Source organism: Chroicocephalus ridibundus, chromosome 11, assembly GCF_963924245.1.
Source record: "Chroicocephalus ridibundus chromosome 11, bChrRid1.1, whole genome shotgun sequence".
In the NCBI taxonomy this organism is placed as follows: Eukaryota; Metazoa; Chordata; class Aves; order Charadriiformes; family Laridae; genus Chroicocephalus; species Chroicocephalus ridibundus.
This window is the reverse complement of record NC_086294.1, coordinates 12,557,793-12,577,099: the sequence shown is the minus strand read 5'-3', so window position 1 is coordinate 12,577,099 and position 19,307 is coordinate 12,557,793. Positions and strand designations below refer to the sequence as shown.

The 19,307-nt window shown below is 45.0% G+C and overlaps 1 protein-coding gene and 1 long non-coding RNA gene across 2 annotated transcripts in view; both read left to right on the top strand.

Annotated features, from left to right (window-relative positions):
* The first annotated feature begins 21 nt into the window (after window positions 1-21).
* On the top strand, window positions 22-3,684 carry LOC134521915 (uncharacterized). Its single transcript, XR_010072901.1, has 3 exons — window positions 22-185; window positions 1,613-1,660; window positions 1,766-3,684. It is a non-coding gene; the product is annotated as an uncharacterized LOC134521915 (long non-coding RNA).
* A 4,166-nt stretch (window positions 3,685-7,850) lies between these two features.
* KCTD16 (potassium channel tetramerization domain containing 16) overlaps window positions 7,851-19,307 on the top strand; it is a 76,430-nt gene continuing 64,973 nt past the window's right edge. The window contains exons 1-2 of the mRNA XM_063348693.1: window positions 7,851-8,784; window positions 9,060-10,195. Of these exons, the coding sequence (XP_063204763.1) occupies window positions 9,364-10,195 (832 nt within the window). The 5' untranslated portion in view covers window positions 7,851-8,784; window positions 9,060-9,363. The remainder of the gene's footprint in view (window positions 8,785-9,059; window positions 10,196-19,307) is intronic.

The following is a 19,307-nucleotide window of genomic DNA, read 5'->3' as shown; positions in this document are numbered from 1 at the left end:
GCCGCGTTGCTGAGGGGACGGCGCGCGGGGAGGAATCAAGATGGCGGCGGCGGCAAGATGGTGGCGGGGTGCTGGGATGGCGGCGGTGCTTAGGGTCGCTCGCCGCGTTCGGTGGCTCGTCCCGGGGGAGGGCTCGGTCGCCCCTCTCAGGGTCGTCGGCCTGGCGGTCGCGCAGCCCCCGCGAGGTGGGAAGCTGGTGTTTTTCCCTGCGTTGTTCCTCCTCCCTGTTAGAACTGAGTCTTTGAAGCTTCATGGCTTCTGCCTCCCATTGTTTTGCCTAAAATCTGAAGAAAAGCAAAATATTGGCTTTTAAATCCATGCAAGGAGTAAAGTTCTGTCCATGTTCCGCTTGGCACTGAAGCATTATCGGTCAGTGCCTCCTTTCATTCCTTTGCCTCATGTTATGTGCTGAGTCACATACCCCAGCTGTGACATAGTAGAGTAATACCAGTTTATTGTGAGCTGAAGCTGTAATGCGCTGTGTAACCGCTAATTGTTATTTACTTTTACTGTTTTAGTGCAGCTACCAATGACATGTAAAAAAATCAATGAGGGTTGTAAATTCATCAATATCGCCCTGTCAGAAAAGTCCTCAGAGGGCACGTCCCATGGAGGCTGCGCAGGGCAGACGCCGGGGGGTGGAAGCACAAGGGCCGTTGGGCCTGTGGCATCCGCCAGGTCCCCAGTGTCTATGTCTTGATGTTCAGTAGCTGGATGCAAATTTTTTGTTTCACTACCGTTTACATACACAGTGACATTGGAAGGTTCTTGGTAAGAGTTCAGCATTAATGCGTTTGAGGTCACAGAAGAATTTATTATTAAGGAACTTTTTAGTTGTAAAAAATCTCTTTCTTCCCAGGATTTTTTTTCCTATGACTCATAAAAAACAATCGTATTGTTAATCCTTGTATAAATGTGGAGAAGAGTAGGGATAAAATGCCATTTGTGCGATTCAGACACAATTCTTGTTGGCATCAGTGAGAGTAAGAGAGCAGACTTTGTCCCTGGCAATATTATTTTGCAATGTTCTTTTAAGGTGTTGTTTTTTTTTTCTCAAGGCCACAGCTTAGTTACACGATGTGGTTTTGCCTGCAAGTTTAGCAGCTTGTCCCATGATCTGTCTAGATCTCCTAAAAGGAGCAGGGTGTGCTCTGTTCACTGCATGGGTGGGAGAGTGTGTGTGAAACTGCAGGTGCTGAAGGAAATGGAGTAGGTGATGGTGCTGCTGAGTGAAAAGTAAATAATTGCTGTCATTTAATATTAGACCTTCATACCCTTTCACATGTCCACATTACATAAAATTAATATTTTCCTGAGGCGAGACAAAAAAATTGCTGGAGCCATGAATCTTCCTGTCTTTATTAAAGAGCAGCTGTTAGCCTGTCCCACACAAATAAGCTGCAGGAGCTGGGAATACTGTGGAATTGAGAAAAACATGACTGGGACTGAAGACAGTCTTATGTGAAGAAGCTACTTTCCTTCACAGTCCTTTGTTATTTAGTCTGTTTATCTCTTTAGTTTCATCATTTTCCTCCCTTTTTTTCATGTAGGGCCAGGGGAAAAGGCTGTGCTCAGACTGTTAACTAGAATTTGTTTTTATTCACTACTGAAGGTCCTGGTGCGGAGCGCAGGAAGAAGCGAGTGTGCACTGCTGACTCAGGTGGGCTTCGTCGTGGACAGCCAGGGAAAACCCCAGCTGAGTTAGTTTACCTGAAACCAGAATGACATGAATCGTGATTGCCACTTTATTGTTGTCTCTGAATAGATCCATGGTAATGAGGTTTAGAAATGTGTCAGCTGCGCACACGTGAAGAGTTGCAATGCCATGCTTCATATAGCCTGACTTCTTGTATGCATCCTGGAACCAAATGCTTGCCACTTGGGCACATGTGCTTCTGCAAGTGGGAGTCCCCGTTTTGAAGTATGTATACATTTGTTTTTTTAATTCATTTTGGCTCAGGACATGATTACAGTTATTTTGTTACAAACTCTCATGTATGTAATTTTCTTCTAGTGAGATTACTGTATTTAAATTATAGTCCTGTTACAAGCCTTTCCTGCAAAACATATCTTGTGGTGCAGTACACACGGTATCTCCTGAGAAGAGCCTCCCAGAAAGTGTGCATGTCTGTAGAACTGAATGAAATAACGGTGGAGGAATTATAGCCATAGATAATACAGAGATCAGTAACTGTGGTATAAGCTGTTTCTTGCAAATTTGTACTTTAAATGAATTAGTGTTTGAAGGCTGAGAAGATCCCAGCTTTCATGGAAGACCCATAGAGTGTACAGGCTGCATCTGATGTTGGTGACTTAGTGCCACTTTGCTGAACTGTGTGATGTTGTTGCAGTTCACTAGACAGTAAAATGAGACCCAAATCCCAGGCAGTGGGCTGTAATTGTGATCTGCTGGTGAAATGCTGTTTGGCTAGAAATGTGTTTGGATTTGCTTAGATTATTAGAATTTACTCACAGCTTAGGTTGAGCTTTCATTAATTAGTTCTCCCTGCACTAAGCATCTCAACATTGCTTTAGGTTATCAACTGTTTCAGCTTTGCAGGACAAATTCGCACTCATCTGCAGCAGTGTATAGTCTGATACAGGCCAATGGGTTCAAGGGAAGATAAGGCATCGCAGCTACACAACTGCTTCCGTCCTGTATTGTTTGGAAAGGGCATTATATGAACAGCCTTGCTGGCCATGCCGAGAGGTACAGACTAGTAAGGCACCAAACACGCCCTGGCAAAATTTCTTGAGGGACCAGCTCCAGCTGCACCCTTGGTTACCTGGACAGGGGATCTGGCTTTGCAAGAGGCCTTGAAATGGCTCCAACATGGGAAGAATAAAGATACTCATAAAATTAGTACATGGGTTACACTGCGCTGATGTCATAATGCTACCCAGTGAGGACCAAACTTTGTTTTAGCTGTAACATTAAAAAGCACACTATAATTACACCAGTGTTAATAATGGGATAATTTGACCCAGACTGAGAATAAAAGTATTATGCAAAGAACTTTGGAAATGTTGGAGGAAGAGGAAAAAGGTGGGGAGGAAGAGGTCTGCTGAAGTAGGCTTTGCTATGGCAGAACTTGTAAGAGGGAAAGGAAGTCCCTGCAGAAGGATGAATGAAAACAACAATTTTTGTTTGAGTTTAATCCTTGCATGATGTGAGTGCACATGAGATCTCTGTCCGCTTATACATGCTGGGTCTGTTGAAAAGTCAGAGACCCTCCAGGACTGTTTGCTTAGCAGATTGCTTTGTAGAACAGTGTCCATGAAATTCTAAAGGTTTTGTCAGCGTTGGATATATCAATTCTTGATCAAAATGTTGCTAGATGTACAATGATTGTTATCTAAATTAGTGGAACACGATTCCCCCTTACTGTCAGTTTTTGAAAACCTAGAACCTTGTGCAATAAATTTGCTTTGGATTTGGTGTTTGACAGAAGGAGCACACAGTTTTATTTGCAGAAGCTGTGCCCACACTCTCTATGTTACTTGATAGAAAAAAAATGTTGTCGTGTGTCTTCTATTTGAATTGTTTGCCTTGCACCATGCCTGTGCTCATGTGCTGAGCAGCTGTGAAAGATATTCTTCCCCTTTGCCTTTTTTTGATGAAAATACATTGTGCACCTGAGTTCTGAATAAAATATCAAGGGCAAATCTGTAAAATGCTTTAATATGTACTTGTTAATAAACCCTGCTTTATGGCGCTCATGCTCTTTTGCTAGCAGATCCTTTTCTAAGGGAGATTCTGCCATTTAGTGTTTCTTTATGATTTTTCTTCAAAGTGAAAAATTTGTTAGGGCTTTTTATTCCCACATACTGCTGGATACTGCTCTAGAGCTGGAGTAGTGCATCCAGCCCTTGAGCCCCCAGCACAGAAAAGACATGGACCTGTTGGAGCAGGTCCAGAGGAGGCCACAGAGGTTCTCTGAGGGCTGGAGCCCCTCTGCTGTGAGGACAGGCTGAGAGAGTTGGGGGGGTTCAGCCTGGAGAAGAGAAGGCTCCGGGGAGACCTTAAAGCCCCTTCCAGTCCCTAAAGGGGCTCCAGGAGAGCTGGGGAGGGACTCTGGATCAGGGAGGGGAGCCATGGGATGAGGGGGAACGGTTTTACACTGAAAGAGGGGAGATTTAGATTAAGTATCAGGAAGAAATTGTTTGCTGTGAGGGTGGTGAGCCCCTGGCCCAGGTTGCCCAGAGAAGCTGTGGCTGCCCCATCCCTAGAGGTGTTCAAGGCCAGGTTGGACAGGTTTTGAAGCAACCTGGTCTGCTGGGAGGTGTCCCTGCCCAGAGGTATTGGACTAGATGACTTTAAAGGTCACTTCCAACCCAAATTATTCTATGATTCTATGTTTTTATGATTTCAGCAGATGAGATTCTCACTGTATGTAATTCACACTGCCAGATCAGTGGATAGTGTATTATTTTAGCTCAGTATCATACTTTTTCTTGCCTGGCTCACTTCTTGAGAACTCAATTTTGAGAGCTGCCTGAGTGATATGAAGACCACTCCACTCTAGGAATGATATACACCCTTTAGAAAAGTGTCTGGGTTAAAGGTCTGTAACTCTGCAAGGGCCTGGAATTTATTCCAACCAGGGCTTTGCTATGGATTGAGATTGGATCGGAAGCCTTGTCTGGAAGCACTAGCATCTGCCTACAGGAGATATATATTCTGGTAAGCCAGAATTGGGCCCAACACATCTGTTGGGGACAGGCATTTCTTTTTTTCTTTGCCATGCCACCCTTCTTAGAAGCTGCACTCTTTTCTCTGATGTGATGGAGTTTTGCCCTGGCAAAATATTGCATTGGCTCAGTATTTAGATATGAGACTGCTGAGGAGCACTGAATGTTACAGGGTATGTGGCTGGGTGATCCTTAGGTGGCACCTTGAAGTCATTTCTGAATCAAAGCGTAAGCCTAGAACTGCAAGTACTGGGGTTTTTTTTCTTCTTTTTTTTTATTTTAACTATTGTGTGTAAAAATCGCACAGAATGATGAAAGTTCCCATGTGGCTTTTTAGCTGAAATCTTCTGTCCAAAATCCAACCTAGATATTTTTTTCTTCCCAGAATTACTCCTTGAATTCCTGCTGGAAATTATCGCTACTTCTACGAGCGCCTTAAAGTTCTGCACGGTGTTGCTAAATGCTGATAAACAGCTTCTACATTTCTAATTATGCGTAGGCGACTTGATTCGTATTTATAGCTTATATATTCACACTGCAGGATGTGAGGTGGTATGTATACACACCACTGCTACTACAGACCCAGCTGAATACTACCCTTTCTTTCTAACGTTCATTGCTGCTTCTTTTAAGACGCCTACCTTTTTTTAGCACCCACAGAATTTGATGAAGTCAGTTGTCCCATGATTTCCTGAAAGCTTGAATGCTAATTTAGCACTTTGTCATAAGGAATGACCTCAAACCCGTGAATGATGTCACATCGTTAGTGTATCGGGTTTAAGCATAGCTGTGCTGTGACTTTTGGAACATGCACTTAAAGCTCGGGCTATATTTTCCCCTAGCTATATTGAAGGTTATGTAGGCATCTGTTATAAGTGGAACATGCTTCATCCTCCTCCCTTTGATAGATGCTGCTTTTCTTTTCCATCAGAGGACTGTAGCTGCTCTTCAAATGAGCTGCATTGGTTCTGCAGCTGAATAGGTAAGAACCTTAGTGTGGTCTTGACACATATTTTACATTTAGGTCATCGGCGTATTTGGCCCAGATTTTAAAGTTTCACTCTTCTCAGGCTGCATTTTGATGGATTTGGCCAATGGCTTGTATAGAGCGGGGAAGTATTGTGTGATGATTTTACTACTGAAGTCATTTCATCAAAGAAAATTATATTATGTTAAAATAAAATGACTGGAACATCCTGTGTAAAGAAATAAAAGCAGCATTTGAATTTCTTTCATTTATTATTTGAAAAGTGCAGATGCATTTCTAAAGCTGTTGTGATTAAAATTCTAAGGTTTTTGTTCTTTTCAAAGGGCAATTCTGATTACAATTTTTCAAAAAGACTTAGAGCTTAACTATCTCTGTATTCACTAATCACATGGTATCCATGTCAGAATGCTTCACAGAAGCTTGTCAGGAATCACAATTTTTTATAAGATGCATTCCCTAAGCCCCTACACATCAGGCTTACTGTGTTGTCTCCACTCGACCCCAAAACTTCTACTCAGGTGATCTCTATCCCCCTGCCTTGGTGATTTGGATCTTAATTGTACTGTGTAATCACAAATGGCTTTGGTGCTTGTTTCAACAAGATCAATTTTTACTGTGCAGAGTGAATTGATTCTTCAAGTCTTGCCAATATGACATCACTGGCTTTATGAAAATTGATTTTAAAATTATGACAGCATACTAACTAACATTAATAACTAAAGTATTTGAAAAAGCTGATGCAGTACTCCTTGCTTTGAACAGGGGCAGCACTAACGAGGTTAAATCCCAGAGGAAGCTATCGTTTCATCTGAGTGGTCATGTAGATGTTAAAGCCCGTATGCATTGACTGTACAAGACTCTTAAAAAAGTAATGAAGACATCTAAGTTAACATGTTCTCACATCACACCTTTAAATCCTCCTTCTCAGGGTTACGAAGCACTTGAGTATTTCTTCACTGGTCTACTGGAACTGCAAGTGAAGATGCACAGTACCTTGTCTTTTCTCTTTCTGAGGTACAACAAGCAGCCTCTGTAGCAGTACCAGGTTCTGCTGGTTTGAAAATTAGAAATCAGATCCAGAAGTAAGAGGCAGAACCTTGTCTCAGGAGCCCAGCAGTTGCTTCAGAATTAATGAATTGATTCAGGGAAAAAACCAAGGGTTTGATTAACTGTGCAACTCTCAGGTTTGAATTTGAAAAGTCTGTAAGCATACAAAATAATGATTTTCTGCCATAGCCTTGAAAATTGTACTTTTTATGTTAGCACGTTAACTATTTTTTTAAAAAAATCAGAGCCATTTTTTCAGAAGAGTCTTGCTGAAGCACCTGCAATTTAAGTGCAGTCAGCAAAAAAAATCTGCACATGATAACTTCCTCACACAAAGATTTCACTCTAAAGCTTCCCCTCCAGGGTTTGGTTAATGTTTGACTAAAAGGCTTTATTTTACCATAGGTTTATTACTCTGAGTAACCTATTTTTGCCCAAAACTGTGGTGTGCTAGACACAAAGCTGGATTTGCCTGCTACCATTGCGTGACCAGCTGTGAAATCACTGGTGGGTGCAGTTGTGTTTGCAATTTGGTGAACTATTTCAGCAGCTTCATGGCTTAATTTAGCGGATGTTTTGTGCGGTGCTTATTTAACCTGAGGCATGTGCTTAACGTCCCGCGGAGCGGAGCGGGCCGGGGGTGTCCGGTTTACCGGCCCGGAGCCCGCACCAGGTGGCGGCCGCAGGCTGCACCGCGATTCCCCCGCTGCCCGGGACTGCTTGGCTCTCCTTTCCCGCAGCGGGGAGGATGCTGCGCGATCGCCGCCGCGGACGCGAGGTGGCGGTGTCGGCGCGGAGCCACGGCCGCTGCTCCCCACTCCCCCCTCCGTTAAAGACCGGCAAATAAAGTAGGTGCGGGACCGCTCCTGCCACGCCGAGCCTCCTTCGGGGTCCCACCCGTGGTGGCAGATCACCTCCCCGCTGGCTCCTGCCCTTTCTGGGTCGCTGCTGGGGAGATGAGGAGTGCCACCGGCGTGATAAAACCACGGTCCTGCTCGAAAGCCACGGGCGAGCGTGCCGGGAGCCCCCACCCGCCGGGCGCTCCCGCCCTGCCCGCCCGCGTCGCCAGCTGAAACCACCGCCGTGTCCGCAGAGCTGGGAAAGGCACGTTTCGGCGGCGGGGGGACAGGGGACGGGCGCTGCCGGCTGCGGGAGACGGCGAGAAACGGAGCGGGGAGGAACTTTCCCCCAACTCGAGCGGAGCGGGCGGCGGCGCCCCCCGATCCTCCCCGGCAGCGGGCCCGTCGCGGCGGCGACCGGCCCCGGCGCTGCCCGCGGTGCTGCCGCTGCCCGCGGTGCTACCGCTGTCCGGGGTTCTGGCGCTGTCCCCGGTGCTGGCGTCGTCTCCGGTTCTGGCTCCGTCCCCAGTGCTGGCCCGGTACCTGCCCGGGGCGCGGGCGCCCATCCCGGCCTGACTCCTTTAAGATGATGCAATCGGCATCGCCCTCCGCGCTCCCGTCCCCGCGCCACTGAGCAGAGCCGCGCAGAGCGGCGCAGAGCCGCGCAGAGGCGCGCAGCCCGGCGCAGGGGCGCGGGAGCGGCCCCACGGCCCGGCGCGGCGGGGCGGAGCAGAGCGGGGCGGCCCCCGCGGCGGCCCGGCGGCCCCGGAGCGGAGATGGGCGCGCCGCCGGCCGCGCTGCCCGGGTGTCTGCCGCCGCGGGAGCCGCCGGAGCTCGCCAGCCCTTAGTGCAGGCTGCGGGGTTTCTGCAAGTCATCTGAGGCAGCCGAAACGTGTACCCCGCGCTCCCCCTGCCCCGCTCTCACGGAGCCCCAGAGGATTTATTCGGGGTTTTTTGTTGTGGTTTTTTTTTTTTCCTTCTCCCCCATCGTGCTGTATGTATTGGTTTCTCTCATCACCTGCCATGGTTAACTTTCCTGTGACTCGGTTGAACTCTTGAGATCTACATGGATGTTGCTAAGAGCACTTTTCTTGCCTTTGCTGTCCCTTGCTGGGATCGGATTTCATACTTACTGGACTCTGTGTGCCTGTCTGTGTGTTCTGAGTGTCTTGAAATTTTGCTTTTCTTTACAAGAGCTATGCATTAATTGTAACCAAGGTAAGACTCACTATTCTTGTTCCCTCATGTGCCTGTCTAAATTCAATGTTTCTTTAAAGATAAAATATGTATTTTGTTTTAAACAGTGGAGTCATATGTAGTCCTTTCCTTGATCAGTACTTGTGGAAAAAAAAAAGCCTATAACTTGCAAAAAAATAGACCTATTTATCAGGAGATCTAGCTTGGCTTTCTAAACTGATCTGCTTTTCTCTGTTGCAGCTTCTGCGATGCTTAAAAGAATAATTTGTGTCTTATTTTGTTTTCCCTTTTGACAGACCTGTGAATGACCATAGGCTTGGCTTGACCTTGATTTTGATGGCTTTGTTGGAAGATCTAAGGGTGTGATTGCATTTCATGAAGTGATTGCTCTCCAGCCTCTATGGCTTAGGGTATAAGCCACTTCTGCCACACTGTCACTCATGGACAATTCAGATTTCTTTTAAACTAATCTTTTGGCTATTTTTCTTTTCTCACTTCCTCTTTTCCCCGTTTCTCCTTAATGTTGGGAGCCTTATTCTACATTTTGAAGTGATTGATAGTCCTGCTGCTTCGTGCTGCTGATTTCTGTTTTAAAGTACAATGGCTCTAAGTGGCAACTGCAGGACTTACCTTCCTCCTCGGGAGCAGGGGACTGGGCTGCACTCCTTCCCGGAGGTAGTGGAGCTGAATGTGGGTGGCCAGGTTTACTTCACTCGCCACTCCACCTTGGTTGGCACCCCTCACTCCCTGCTGTGGAAAATGTTCACCCCAAAGAGAGACACAGCCAACGACCTGGCTAAGGACTCCAAGGGAAGATTCTTCATTGACAGAGATGGTTTCCTTTTCCGCTATATTCTGGACTATCTCAGGGACAAGCAAGTGGTTCTGCCTGACCACTTCCCAGAGAAGGGAAGGCTCAAGAGGGAGGCTGAGTACTTCCAGCTCCCAGACTTGGTCAAACTCCTGACTCCCGATGACAACAAGCAAAGCCCCGATGATTATTGCCACAGTGACTATGAAGAGGTCTCCCAAGGCAGTGACACGAGAATATGCCCACCCTCATCACTCTTACCGCCTGATCGGAAGTGGGGATTCATTACCATCGGGTACCGGGGGTCGTGCACTATTGGCAGGGAGAGCCAAGCAGATGCCAAATTCAGGAGGGTGCCAAGGATTTTGGTTTGTGGAAGGATTGCTCTGGTCAAAGAGGTCTTTGGAGAAAGTTTGAATGAAAGCAGAGACCCAGACAGGGCTCCAGAAAGGTACACCTCCAGGTTTTATCTCAAGTTCAAGCACCTGGAGAGGGCTTTCGACATGTTGTCTGAGTGTGGATTCCACATGGTGGCCTGTAACTCCTCGGTGACAGCTTCCTTTGTCAACCAGTACACAGATGACAAGGTCTGGTCCAGCTACACCGAATATGTCTTCTACCGTAAGTACAAGCTATTTCTGAGGGAAATGTAACTACCTGTTTTAAGCTGCTCTCTTCCGTTGAGTGTACAATTCTCAAAGCACAAAGAGTGCAAATTTCCTTGTGTCTGCTGTGGAGTGAGTCTTTATTTAGTTCTGGGGGGATACGCTTCAATTTAACCTTTCCAAATGTAAAGTGAGGCTGAACTCAATGGCTTCATCTTGGCTAGGTGGCAGCACAGACTGCCAGAAGCGCCCCATCCCTGTGGCTGAAGGATGCTGCTGTCTCTGGCTGTGTAAATCAGCCATCTGACTGCCTTGCACGCTTCCCCAGTACGTGAGGGATGCAATATAAGCCTTGCAAACACACTGCAGATTTAATTACAGAAAATCTTCAAATAGGATTCAATTTACAAAGGTAATAGCTGCTTGATAATAGTCAAGCACAGTCAGCCAAGCCATCTGTCAGCAAACCTGACACACTTACACACAGGGAAGGGAAAACAAAATTCCGTCCCCCTGGCTGCTTTTCAACAGGGGGCCTTCTCGGAGCCAGCTGATGTGCTCTGAAATGAGGGCTCGGAGCAGAGAGAGGCAAGTTGCTGCGCCTCGTTATGCAACATGCCTGTGAAAAACAAACTATCCTCATGATGCAAAGTATCTGCCCTGCTTACCGCAATCACATCAGATCACATACTGTTGGGGTAATTTTAGCTGATAGCTCTAGCAGGCTCATTAACTTTCTAAGTTGATATTCAGGTAGAGACACTGTTACCAATGGTAACATGAGGGTAATTTTGGTCCTCTAATTCTGTATCAGAAAATCATTCCAAAACTGCTGTGCTTAAATATTCGAGAGGTTCACGAGGCTGTTTTCCTCCATTTTCATTTCAAGAGGCTGAAGGATGGAACATTTCCCTGGACCATTTGTAGAAGTGGGCCTTAGCCAGTTGCTGCTTTGGACCAGTGGGGTTTAGAGACAGATAATCACTTCTTTGCCAGCAGACCTGCTGTGTTGTGTGTGGTGTTTAGAGTTCACAGGCTCGCTAACGTGGAGAGCTGACAAAAGTTTTAGATGAAAGATGTATCAGGAAGTGAATAGTTTGTGTGTAATACTGTATTCAGCGCCATCTACTCTTGTGTCTGGGCTCAACAGGCAGCCCTAATCTGCTTATGTAATGATGCTTAAGTTAGCATCCTGAAAAGCCATCTGTAGTTTTGACATGCATAGATTTACTTAAAATTAGTTTTCTAGCTGGATTCCTAAGCAAAATGGTTCTAAGGTCATGGATCTGCGTATATTCTGACAGGGATGGATGATTTCTATTATTAGGCTGCTTCTGTTTGAAATCATAGTGTCTTGTACAAATTATAGGAGGAGAATTAATGTAGTTAATGGATTAGAATAAATTGTGTTTGCATTTATATTTAAAATCAGAATAAAATATAAGTTCCTCATAGGCAAAATAGTTTGCTAATTGAGGATGAAGGTAGGTTTGGTATGAACTAGCAAACACAGACTCCCGATTTTCATATTACTCAAATTTTTACCTTCAAGGACTGCTCTTTGCTTCCACATCACTACAGCGAGGGCTAGGCACTGAGATGAGAGGCACCTTAGAAATTTTGGAGAGTGAAAGTCTATAGTAGGTGTCACAAAATCTTCTCTCACCAATGCAGGGAAAGCCCAATCCAATTAAAGTTCCTGGAAAGACTCTTATCCAGTTCAACAGGCTTTGCATTTGGCTTATATCAGTTTTGTGGATTTTCGACACTGATACAGTGTCAGAGATGGATTTTTCAAAAGGTTCTTCCCTAGGTAAAAGCTAAAGCAATGACCATGATGCCAAATCACTCTTTTATCTCGATCCAAATCGTTCTGTTACGCTCTGTGCTCTTTGCTGCTTGCTGTGATGGAGCCCCCGGTGGGCTGCAGAGATTCTCTGGTTGCGAGCTTGGGGTCTGTCTGCAGCCAGTCGGCCTGAGAGCAGGCATGATATCTACAGAATTCACCTGGAGCAAAAGAGCCCCCTTTCCAAATCTCCCCAAAATAATTTCATTTGAAACTTTGAGGACCAATAAAATTGACAGCTGGCTTTCTAGTGGAACATTACAACTTCTCTGCAGCTGCTTAGCCATAATTATTTAATTAGAAGCTGCCAACTGTGTCTATATAAGCATTAATTCATCAAGCTGTTGTGATCAGGTTAATGGGCCTAAACATGGGCAGTGTCTAACACAACTGCTTAGGCAGATGCAGAGGTGGTCTTTGCAGAGCCGCTTAGTAGCTCCTGTGAAATGCACAGTTGGAGGGACTCTTCAGGGCTGGGAAAGGATGATTATTTCCAAAGGAGAAAGAGTAGAAAGACGAATATTTTTTTTTGATACAACAAATACATTGTGTGCTCCAAATACTACTCAGGACGTAAATGCCTGTGGTTGGCACAAAGGTAAAGAACATTCCTCATGTACAAATCCTTTTAAAAGTAGATCAGATGGACCAAAGGGGGTGTAAACTGTGCAGGTACTCACATGGGTACAGTATGTGCTGGTAACAGAATTGCACAATAAATATTGTAGGACGTTTTCTCCCCTTGTTCAAATATAGGTGCTATTAAGGCTAATTGGAGATTCGTGTTCTCTGTGGAGGAGGTTTTTCCGAAGTGCAGGGCATGCAGAAAGCGCCCAGTACAGCAAACCTGCAGCTGTTTTGCTGAGTGGGTGTCAAGATGGGCTGCAGAGCCAGCGCTCGGGATGACAGTGCAGTCCTCGGGGCGCAGCTGGGCTCCTCTCCAGTTTCAAATAGGCTGATGCAAAGGAGGGTTGGGAGACAGGCTGTGTTGATACATTACAGCCATAATTAAACAGTTCTTTGAGATGCAGCTCCTGCGTGGTGGGTCGGCAGGAGTCACAGCCTGGCTCCTGCTCACAGGTGGAGTATGAGTTGAGGAAAGGAGATGAAGTTCTGCTCATGCATTTTTTTCCCCTTCCATTTTCTCTTATGTCAAAAACATTTACTTAAATTTTATACTGGCTAAGGTTGGATTTCTAACTTGAACCATTTTGTGGTCCCACCCCCTCCCCCCCGTGATGCTTTCGATGATCTTGAAGGAAAACGTCATCTGTAAACTATCTTATTTTTGAAGAGGGTGGTAGCCTGTGCTTGGATCTTCATTTTTAAATGTTTTCAACATTTACGATGGGATGAATCAAAAATGTGCACTTGAACATCTGGTAAATGTTGTGGCGGGGGTGTGAGGTGTTAAAGCATATGTGCTGGCTCAGCCTTTTGTAGCCTGGCCCCATTCCTGACTTCACAGCGGCAGCAGCACGCTCTTTTTCACCCCCTCCTGTAACCTACAAACCAGCCCTTTCTGCCTGGTTCCAGTCTTGCGCCATTGCCAGGACTGTGGGTGACAGTCCTGCACGTGGATGTTGTGATTGCCAGAACAGCAAAATAACAGGTTGGAAACCGAGAAGGCTTTAGCTTCAGACAGCAGGTCAGCAGCACAGCAGGTGCTGTGTGTGTGTCTGCAGGGCGCTGGGAACTGAATGACACAGCGGTGGGTTGGGGAGAAACTGCATGGCAGCCCCTGGATGCATATTGCTATTGCTCCCAAAACCCTGATGTCGTGTCCCTTCTCTCTCTGCTTGTCAGTGGCTGAGACTGTGATAGGCTCTCAGAACAGTTCACAGTACAGAGGAGAGGTCTTGACTCTAATACCCCTTGCTTTTACTCTCCTGGCTCCCTGCACAGATGTGGTGGCACCAACAAGGAGTGTGGCTGGCACCACAACGAGCAGGTTGCCCTTTGCTCAGCTGGAGCAATAAAGCAGGGGGAGAGGACAGCTGCTAGGCAAAAAGGAACAAACATAGAAGTACAGATGGAGGAAAAGGAGAGAAAATTCACACATAATCTGGAGAGAAAGAACTAGGAAAAGATGGGGTATTGACAACTCCACTGAGACATAGTGAGGGAGAATTTGTTAGATACATCAAGCCTTCAGTTTAACCCAAATGTTTTCCTGCAACAAGCAGGTGGAGAGGGGTTGGCAAATGCTCCTTCAAGTTCACCAGCAGAAGAGAATATGGGGATTTAGACAGACGACTGTCCCTGCTGTGTTTCAGTCTGAGCAAGCATGAGAAAATCAGGCCAATGGTCTGATTTGCCTAAGCCTTGCCTCACGCCTGCTACTTCACATCTGCACACGTGGAGCAGCTCAAGCACCTGCAGATGTTCAAAGGAAACTGTGAGATGTTCCTGGCACTGTAGCTCTGAAAACCAAAACTTAATTAACAAGGCTCTTGCTCCTGAAGGACATTTGCTGCCTCTGCTTGCTCTAAGGACAGTTGTAAATTTTGGCCTTCTTGCCTTGCCCTTTCAAGAAGAAGCTGGCCGGGTGTGCTTTTAACTTGCTGGTAGGCAGCTGATATGCAGAGATGTTTGTGAAGTAGGTTTCAGATTATCCTGAGACAAACAGATGAATCCTCTGGAGTGGGGCTGTGTGGGAAGGAAGGGAAATGCCAAAGCATACCTTCTGTGAATGCACTCTGATGGCCACTCATTGGACACGTATCTCTAGGATAGTCCTGGTGTCCTTTATACAAGATGATCCACCTGGGATTAATACAGCAAGCTGCAGCACATCACTTTGCATGAGTGAACAGACCTAAAAGATCCCATACTGATGTACCTATCACTGACTCATAAATGAATTGTGTGGTAGAAATTTGACTGACAAAATTGAATGCTCTTGCACAGTGACATCTGCAGCTGTGTTGTCAAATAGGTTAGATGTGGAAGAGTATCACCTATTTTCCTCTCTCTTTAAACTGATATCATTCTATGTTCTAGTAGTTGGTTCTGTCTGGTTTTAAATCAGTGAAGATCAAAATGACCCAAAAGATAACAAAATAATTCTAATCCAATGAATAATGCAAGCTTCCTTTCCTGTTGACAGGAGATGTTTCTGTTTCCAGGTAATTATTGTCATCATCAGTGAATCTGGTCCATCTTGCCAAACAAAATTCATTCTCACAAGGATGCTCATCTGCAGGTGGTGGGGCTGTAATCAAGCCAAGTCTGCTAGCATATTCATTTCAGAAGGAGCTTGCTCCGAGCCTTTTGGTCAGACTTGAGTGATGGTTGATTTTTTCGCAGTTTGTCATGGAAGACTGAAAAGGCTGTAGAATTTGTTGGTTTGATAAGAGTTATTCCACAGATGAAAAATACTATTAATTGTTAGAAACCAATAGTGGCAAATCTCATTGTTAGATCAGTCTAAGAATTTCCAGCTTAATGGATAACTGAAGCAAAAATTGGTAAAGAAGTTGGTTGGATATATGAGACTGAGTTCATTCTAACAATGTATGGATAGTGATGTTCAGGAACCAGCAAGGATGGCTTTTGGGTACTGGCCTTTGCCTCTACCCAGTATTCCCAGCATGGCTGGTTATTTCATAGCCCTTTGGATGTGATCTTCATCAGCTTGAATGTTTGAGATAGATGTTTAGCATCTGTTACCTTGCTGCTCCAAAATACCACTTGGCGATGCAAATCCTCCCTCTGTCATGACACCTGCGCAGCAGCTAGACGGATTTCCTGCCAAGGAAAATCCGTCCCCCTCTGTCCCGTGTCTGAGGAGGTCTCTGCGGTGGAAGGGGGTTTGTGAGGTCAGGAGATAAAATCAGCGCTGCCCGAAGAGGTTGTTGAGTGGGTTTTCATCTGGTCTTTGCATCTTCCCTCCCTTTCCAAGCTGTCGGGAGGGCTGTGTGTGCTTCATGCAGTGCAGGTATTAGGGAGGCAATGTAAACATTCACGCAGCATTCAGCAACGTGAGGGTCTGACCGTGGGTGTTCCCACTGCGCCCAGCCACTGCCTCTGCGGCTGCAGGATCAGCGGGTGCGGACGGGAGGGAGAACTGCACCTGTGAAGTTTGCATTGCCGCTGCTGCTCTGTGATCCAGATGGAGACTGTAATGACTAAAGGATCGACCAAGGAGGGCTGTCATTTAGGGTAAAAAAAAAATTTAAAAATCAGTGTATTTTAAACTCCAGTCTTGAGCTGGCTGTTTTCCAGGAACAGCGTGCACCATTTCGGTAGACTGATGGATCAGAGGAGGGTTTTGCTGTAATAAAAGTACATGTGTGCCAGTGAGATATTCCCCCGTTGGTGTCCCCGGGGAGGTGTGGAACCAGGGATAGCCCAGTCTGCTGCCCTGGGACAGCAGAATCACGGGTGGAAGTGGCCCGGCGTCCCTGGGCTGCTCCCTGCAGAGCGGCGTGGAACGGCTCCCACCAGCCAGGTTTCTGCAGCTTTATTCAGCCTAGGGAGGTCTGGATTTTTTAAAATTTGCTGAAATGTAGTTGTGGTTCTTATGAAAACACAATCAGAAAGAGCAAAGGAGTGTAAATAAGAAAACATAACACAGATATTTGCCATTCAATGAATATCAGCAACATATTGTATACACAGACAAACACTTCCTTGCAGCAGGTTGGGTTTTTTTTTTCCAGCCATCCTAGATTGGTTTAAATTTGTAACAGCAAGATTTTCTCAGTTTCTTCTCCTTTTTTTCGGCTTTTCAAGTTCAAGGCTAACACACAGTAAATATGGAGACAAGAAGCAAAATCTAAATTACATCTTTGCAAAGAGTAAGAGTAACCTTTTATGAAACTTGCTCGAAACTGTATTTTTTGTAAAGGAAGAAAATAGACTGAAGTGAGTGCGACTTCGTGGGATTGCTTAAATTGTCACTAAAGCAGAATGGCAAATGAGTTGGCGAGTCCAAAGAATCCTTCTTAAGTGATTTTCCCCTGCTACTTTCAGAAGATGTGCTCAAGTTAGTACTGGAATACAGCAAAACATTGCTGCTATCGTTGTGCCTCCTAATGTTGACCCAAGTGCTTAAGGAACATTGTAGCTCAAGCTTCAAATGTGATGATGTATGTGAGCATGTTATTGTGATGGTTTAGGAAGTGCTGGACACTTGCAATGCCTCTTAAGTCCACGAAGATTCAGGTCTGAATATGAATATGCAATATAAAAGCTTAGTGCATAAGATAACGTCTCCCTTCACTGGTCCAGTGTAGGAGCTGGTGGTTATTTCTGTGCTAATGGTCCTTATCAAGGTCTTCCTAAGAGCTTTGGACTTTTCTTTCGGAACAAATGTCCCTTGGTTTTATCTCTGCTAGTAGGATCTGGGTAAATAAAATAGAGAATGAACAGCAGTATGCCAGGCATCACAGTACTGTGTAGGCTGTTTTCCTTAGTTTTCCGGAATTAGCTTGTTATATTAGTTTTCTAGTAAAGTTTAAAAGAAAGTGAGAAGTCTAGAATTGTGAGAATAGTTTTTACATTTCAATAGCTGGGTATAAGCTTTGTTGAAATACCCATAAATATAAACTGTTCAATTAGAGTGTGATCTTGTTGACCACTTTCTATTGACTATCAGTCATGTAAAATGCATTTCCATCTGTAAGGCCAGTGTTGGGGTGAGCACTCTACAGCTGTAATAACTGCATGGACTTCGGAAGACGGTTCATAAATCACTAGCATTAAAAATTCTTCAGTGCTTCTTCTCAAACTACTAACAAAACGATTAGCAATTTGTAGGAGCTCATTGATTAATTGCTAAGGCAGCTAAAAAATTCCCCTACCCAAAATATAGTGGAGAAAACCCTGACCATCCTGGTTTGCAATCCATACTGAAAACAAACTCCTTGAATTCTGCATTGAAAATCTCTATAGCTGTGCTCCAGACACGGGGCTCCGGAGTTTGTTGGACAAAGACTACAACATTCTCAAACCTTTATTTTCAAACAGGAAAATGAACCTGAGTTTTGGTGTGTGCTTCTAGGAGAACAGAATCCCTTTGGAGGGAGCAGCAGCCGAGCGGGCGCTCTCATCTTTGCTCCGAGCTCAGGCTGTGAGGGGCATGGAGACCCAGCGCCGCTCTTTGGCTGTTAGTCTTTGGCCAGGTCCTGAAAGCCAAATTTAAAGAAAAAATTTTCTCTCTGCATATTTTGGAGGAGACTTATTTCAAGACTTCAGGTTGAATTTCCATCAAACTGAATCAGAGTATATTTTTACACTAGAATTAAATCAGGCTGAAATAGAACCCAGTGGAACATGCTGATTTTGACTGAATTTTGCACTTTCAATATTCTCAAAGCCAAAAACTCAGAGCAAAGCTTGAGTGAGCAAAAACTATGCCATCAGAGAACTTGAAAAAAATGTGTATTTGGGCTCCTACAAAGGGAATTGTACTGCATTTTCCTCAGCTCAGAGTTTTGACCGGTAGTGTGGGAAAGTCCAACGTTTTGTCTGCAAAGGAAGAGAAGGATTGCAGAGGCTAATCTGGAGACTGGGGAGTGAGGATGGTTTTTTGCAAATTTATTATTTGCACGGTCATATGAAAATGTGATTACTGATCATCAGTTAAACTAAATATAACACCTGTATTGATAATGGATGCTTTCATATAAAATTTGAACTGAGGTTTCTCTTGCAGCATCGTTGCCTTTGTGCAGTGTCATATGGCAAATGAGTGTAGGCTGGGCATCAGAGCGGAAAAAACTGAGATGCTTCGCCAAAGAACTAAAACCCCCTTGCTTATAAAATGCAAAAATCAATAAGGAGGAATTTGATGAGTTGCTGATTATTTAAAAAGTATGTTGGCTTTGGTTTTCTTTGGTTCACTCTCTTAGTTTTCAGGTGATCATCAAAGTCAGTGCAGGGAGCTGGTCCCCAAGAGGGTGCCCAGTTCTTTTCATTTCGTATGATGTTGCTGCGTAATTGTGGAAAAAAAGCTTATCACTGTCTTCTTGCAGAATTAAAGGGGAAATTCTGTTTCTGAATTAATGGCTTAACAGGGGCCAGTGGTAATATAATTTTTATGCACTATTTATTATAACATTTATTATATTTATTGTTAATATTGGTAGTGTTATATGTTATATTTATGGGCAGGAGAGTAAACATGAAGAGCTCAGGTTAATGAAAAAAACTCTGCTGAGCCCAATAGAGCTGCAGCAGCTGCCACAGCTGAAGATCTGGCCAAGCATTTCTGCAGCGCATTACCCCTGTATTGCTTCTTACCCCAACAAAAGTGTATGTTTCCATGTGATTAGGC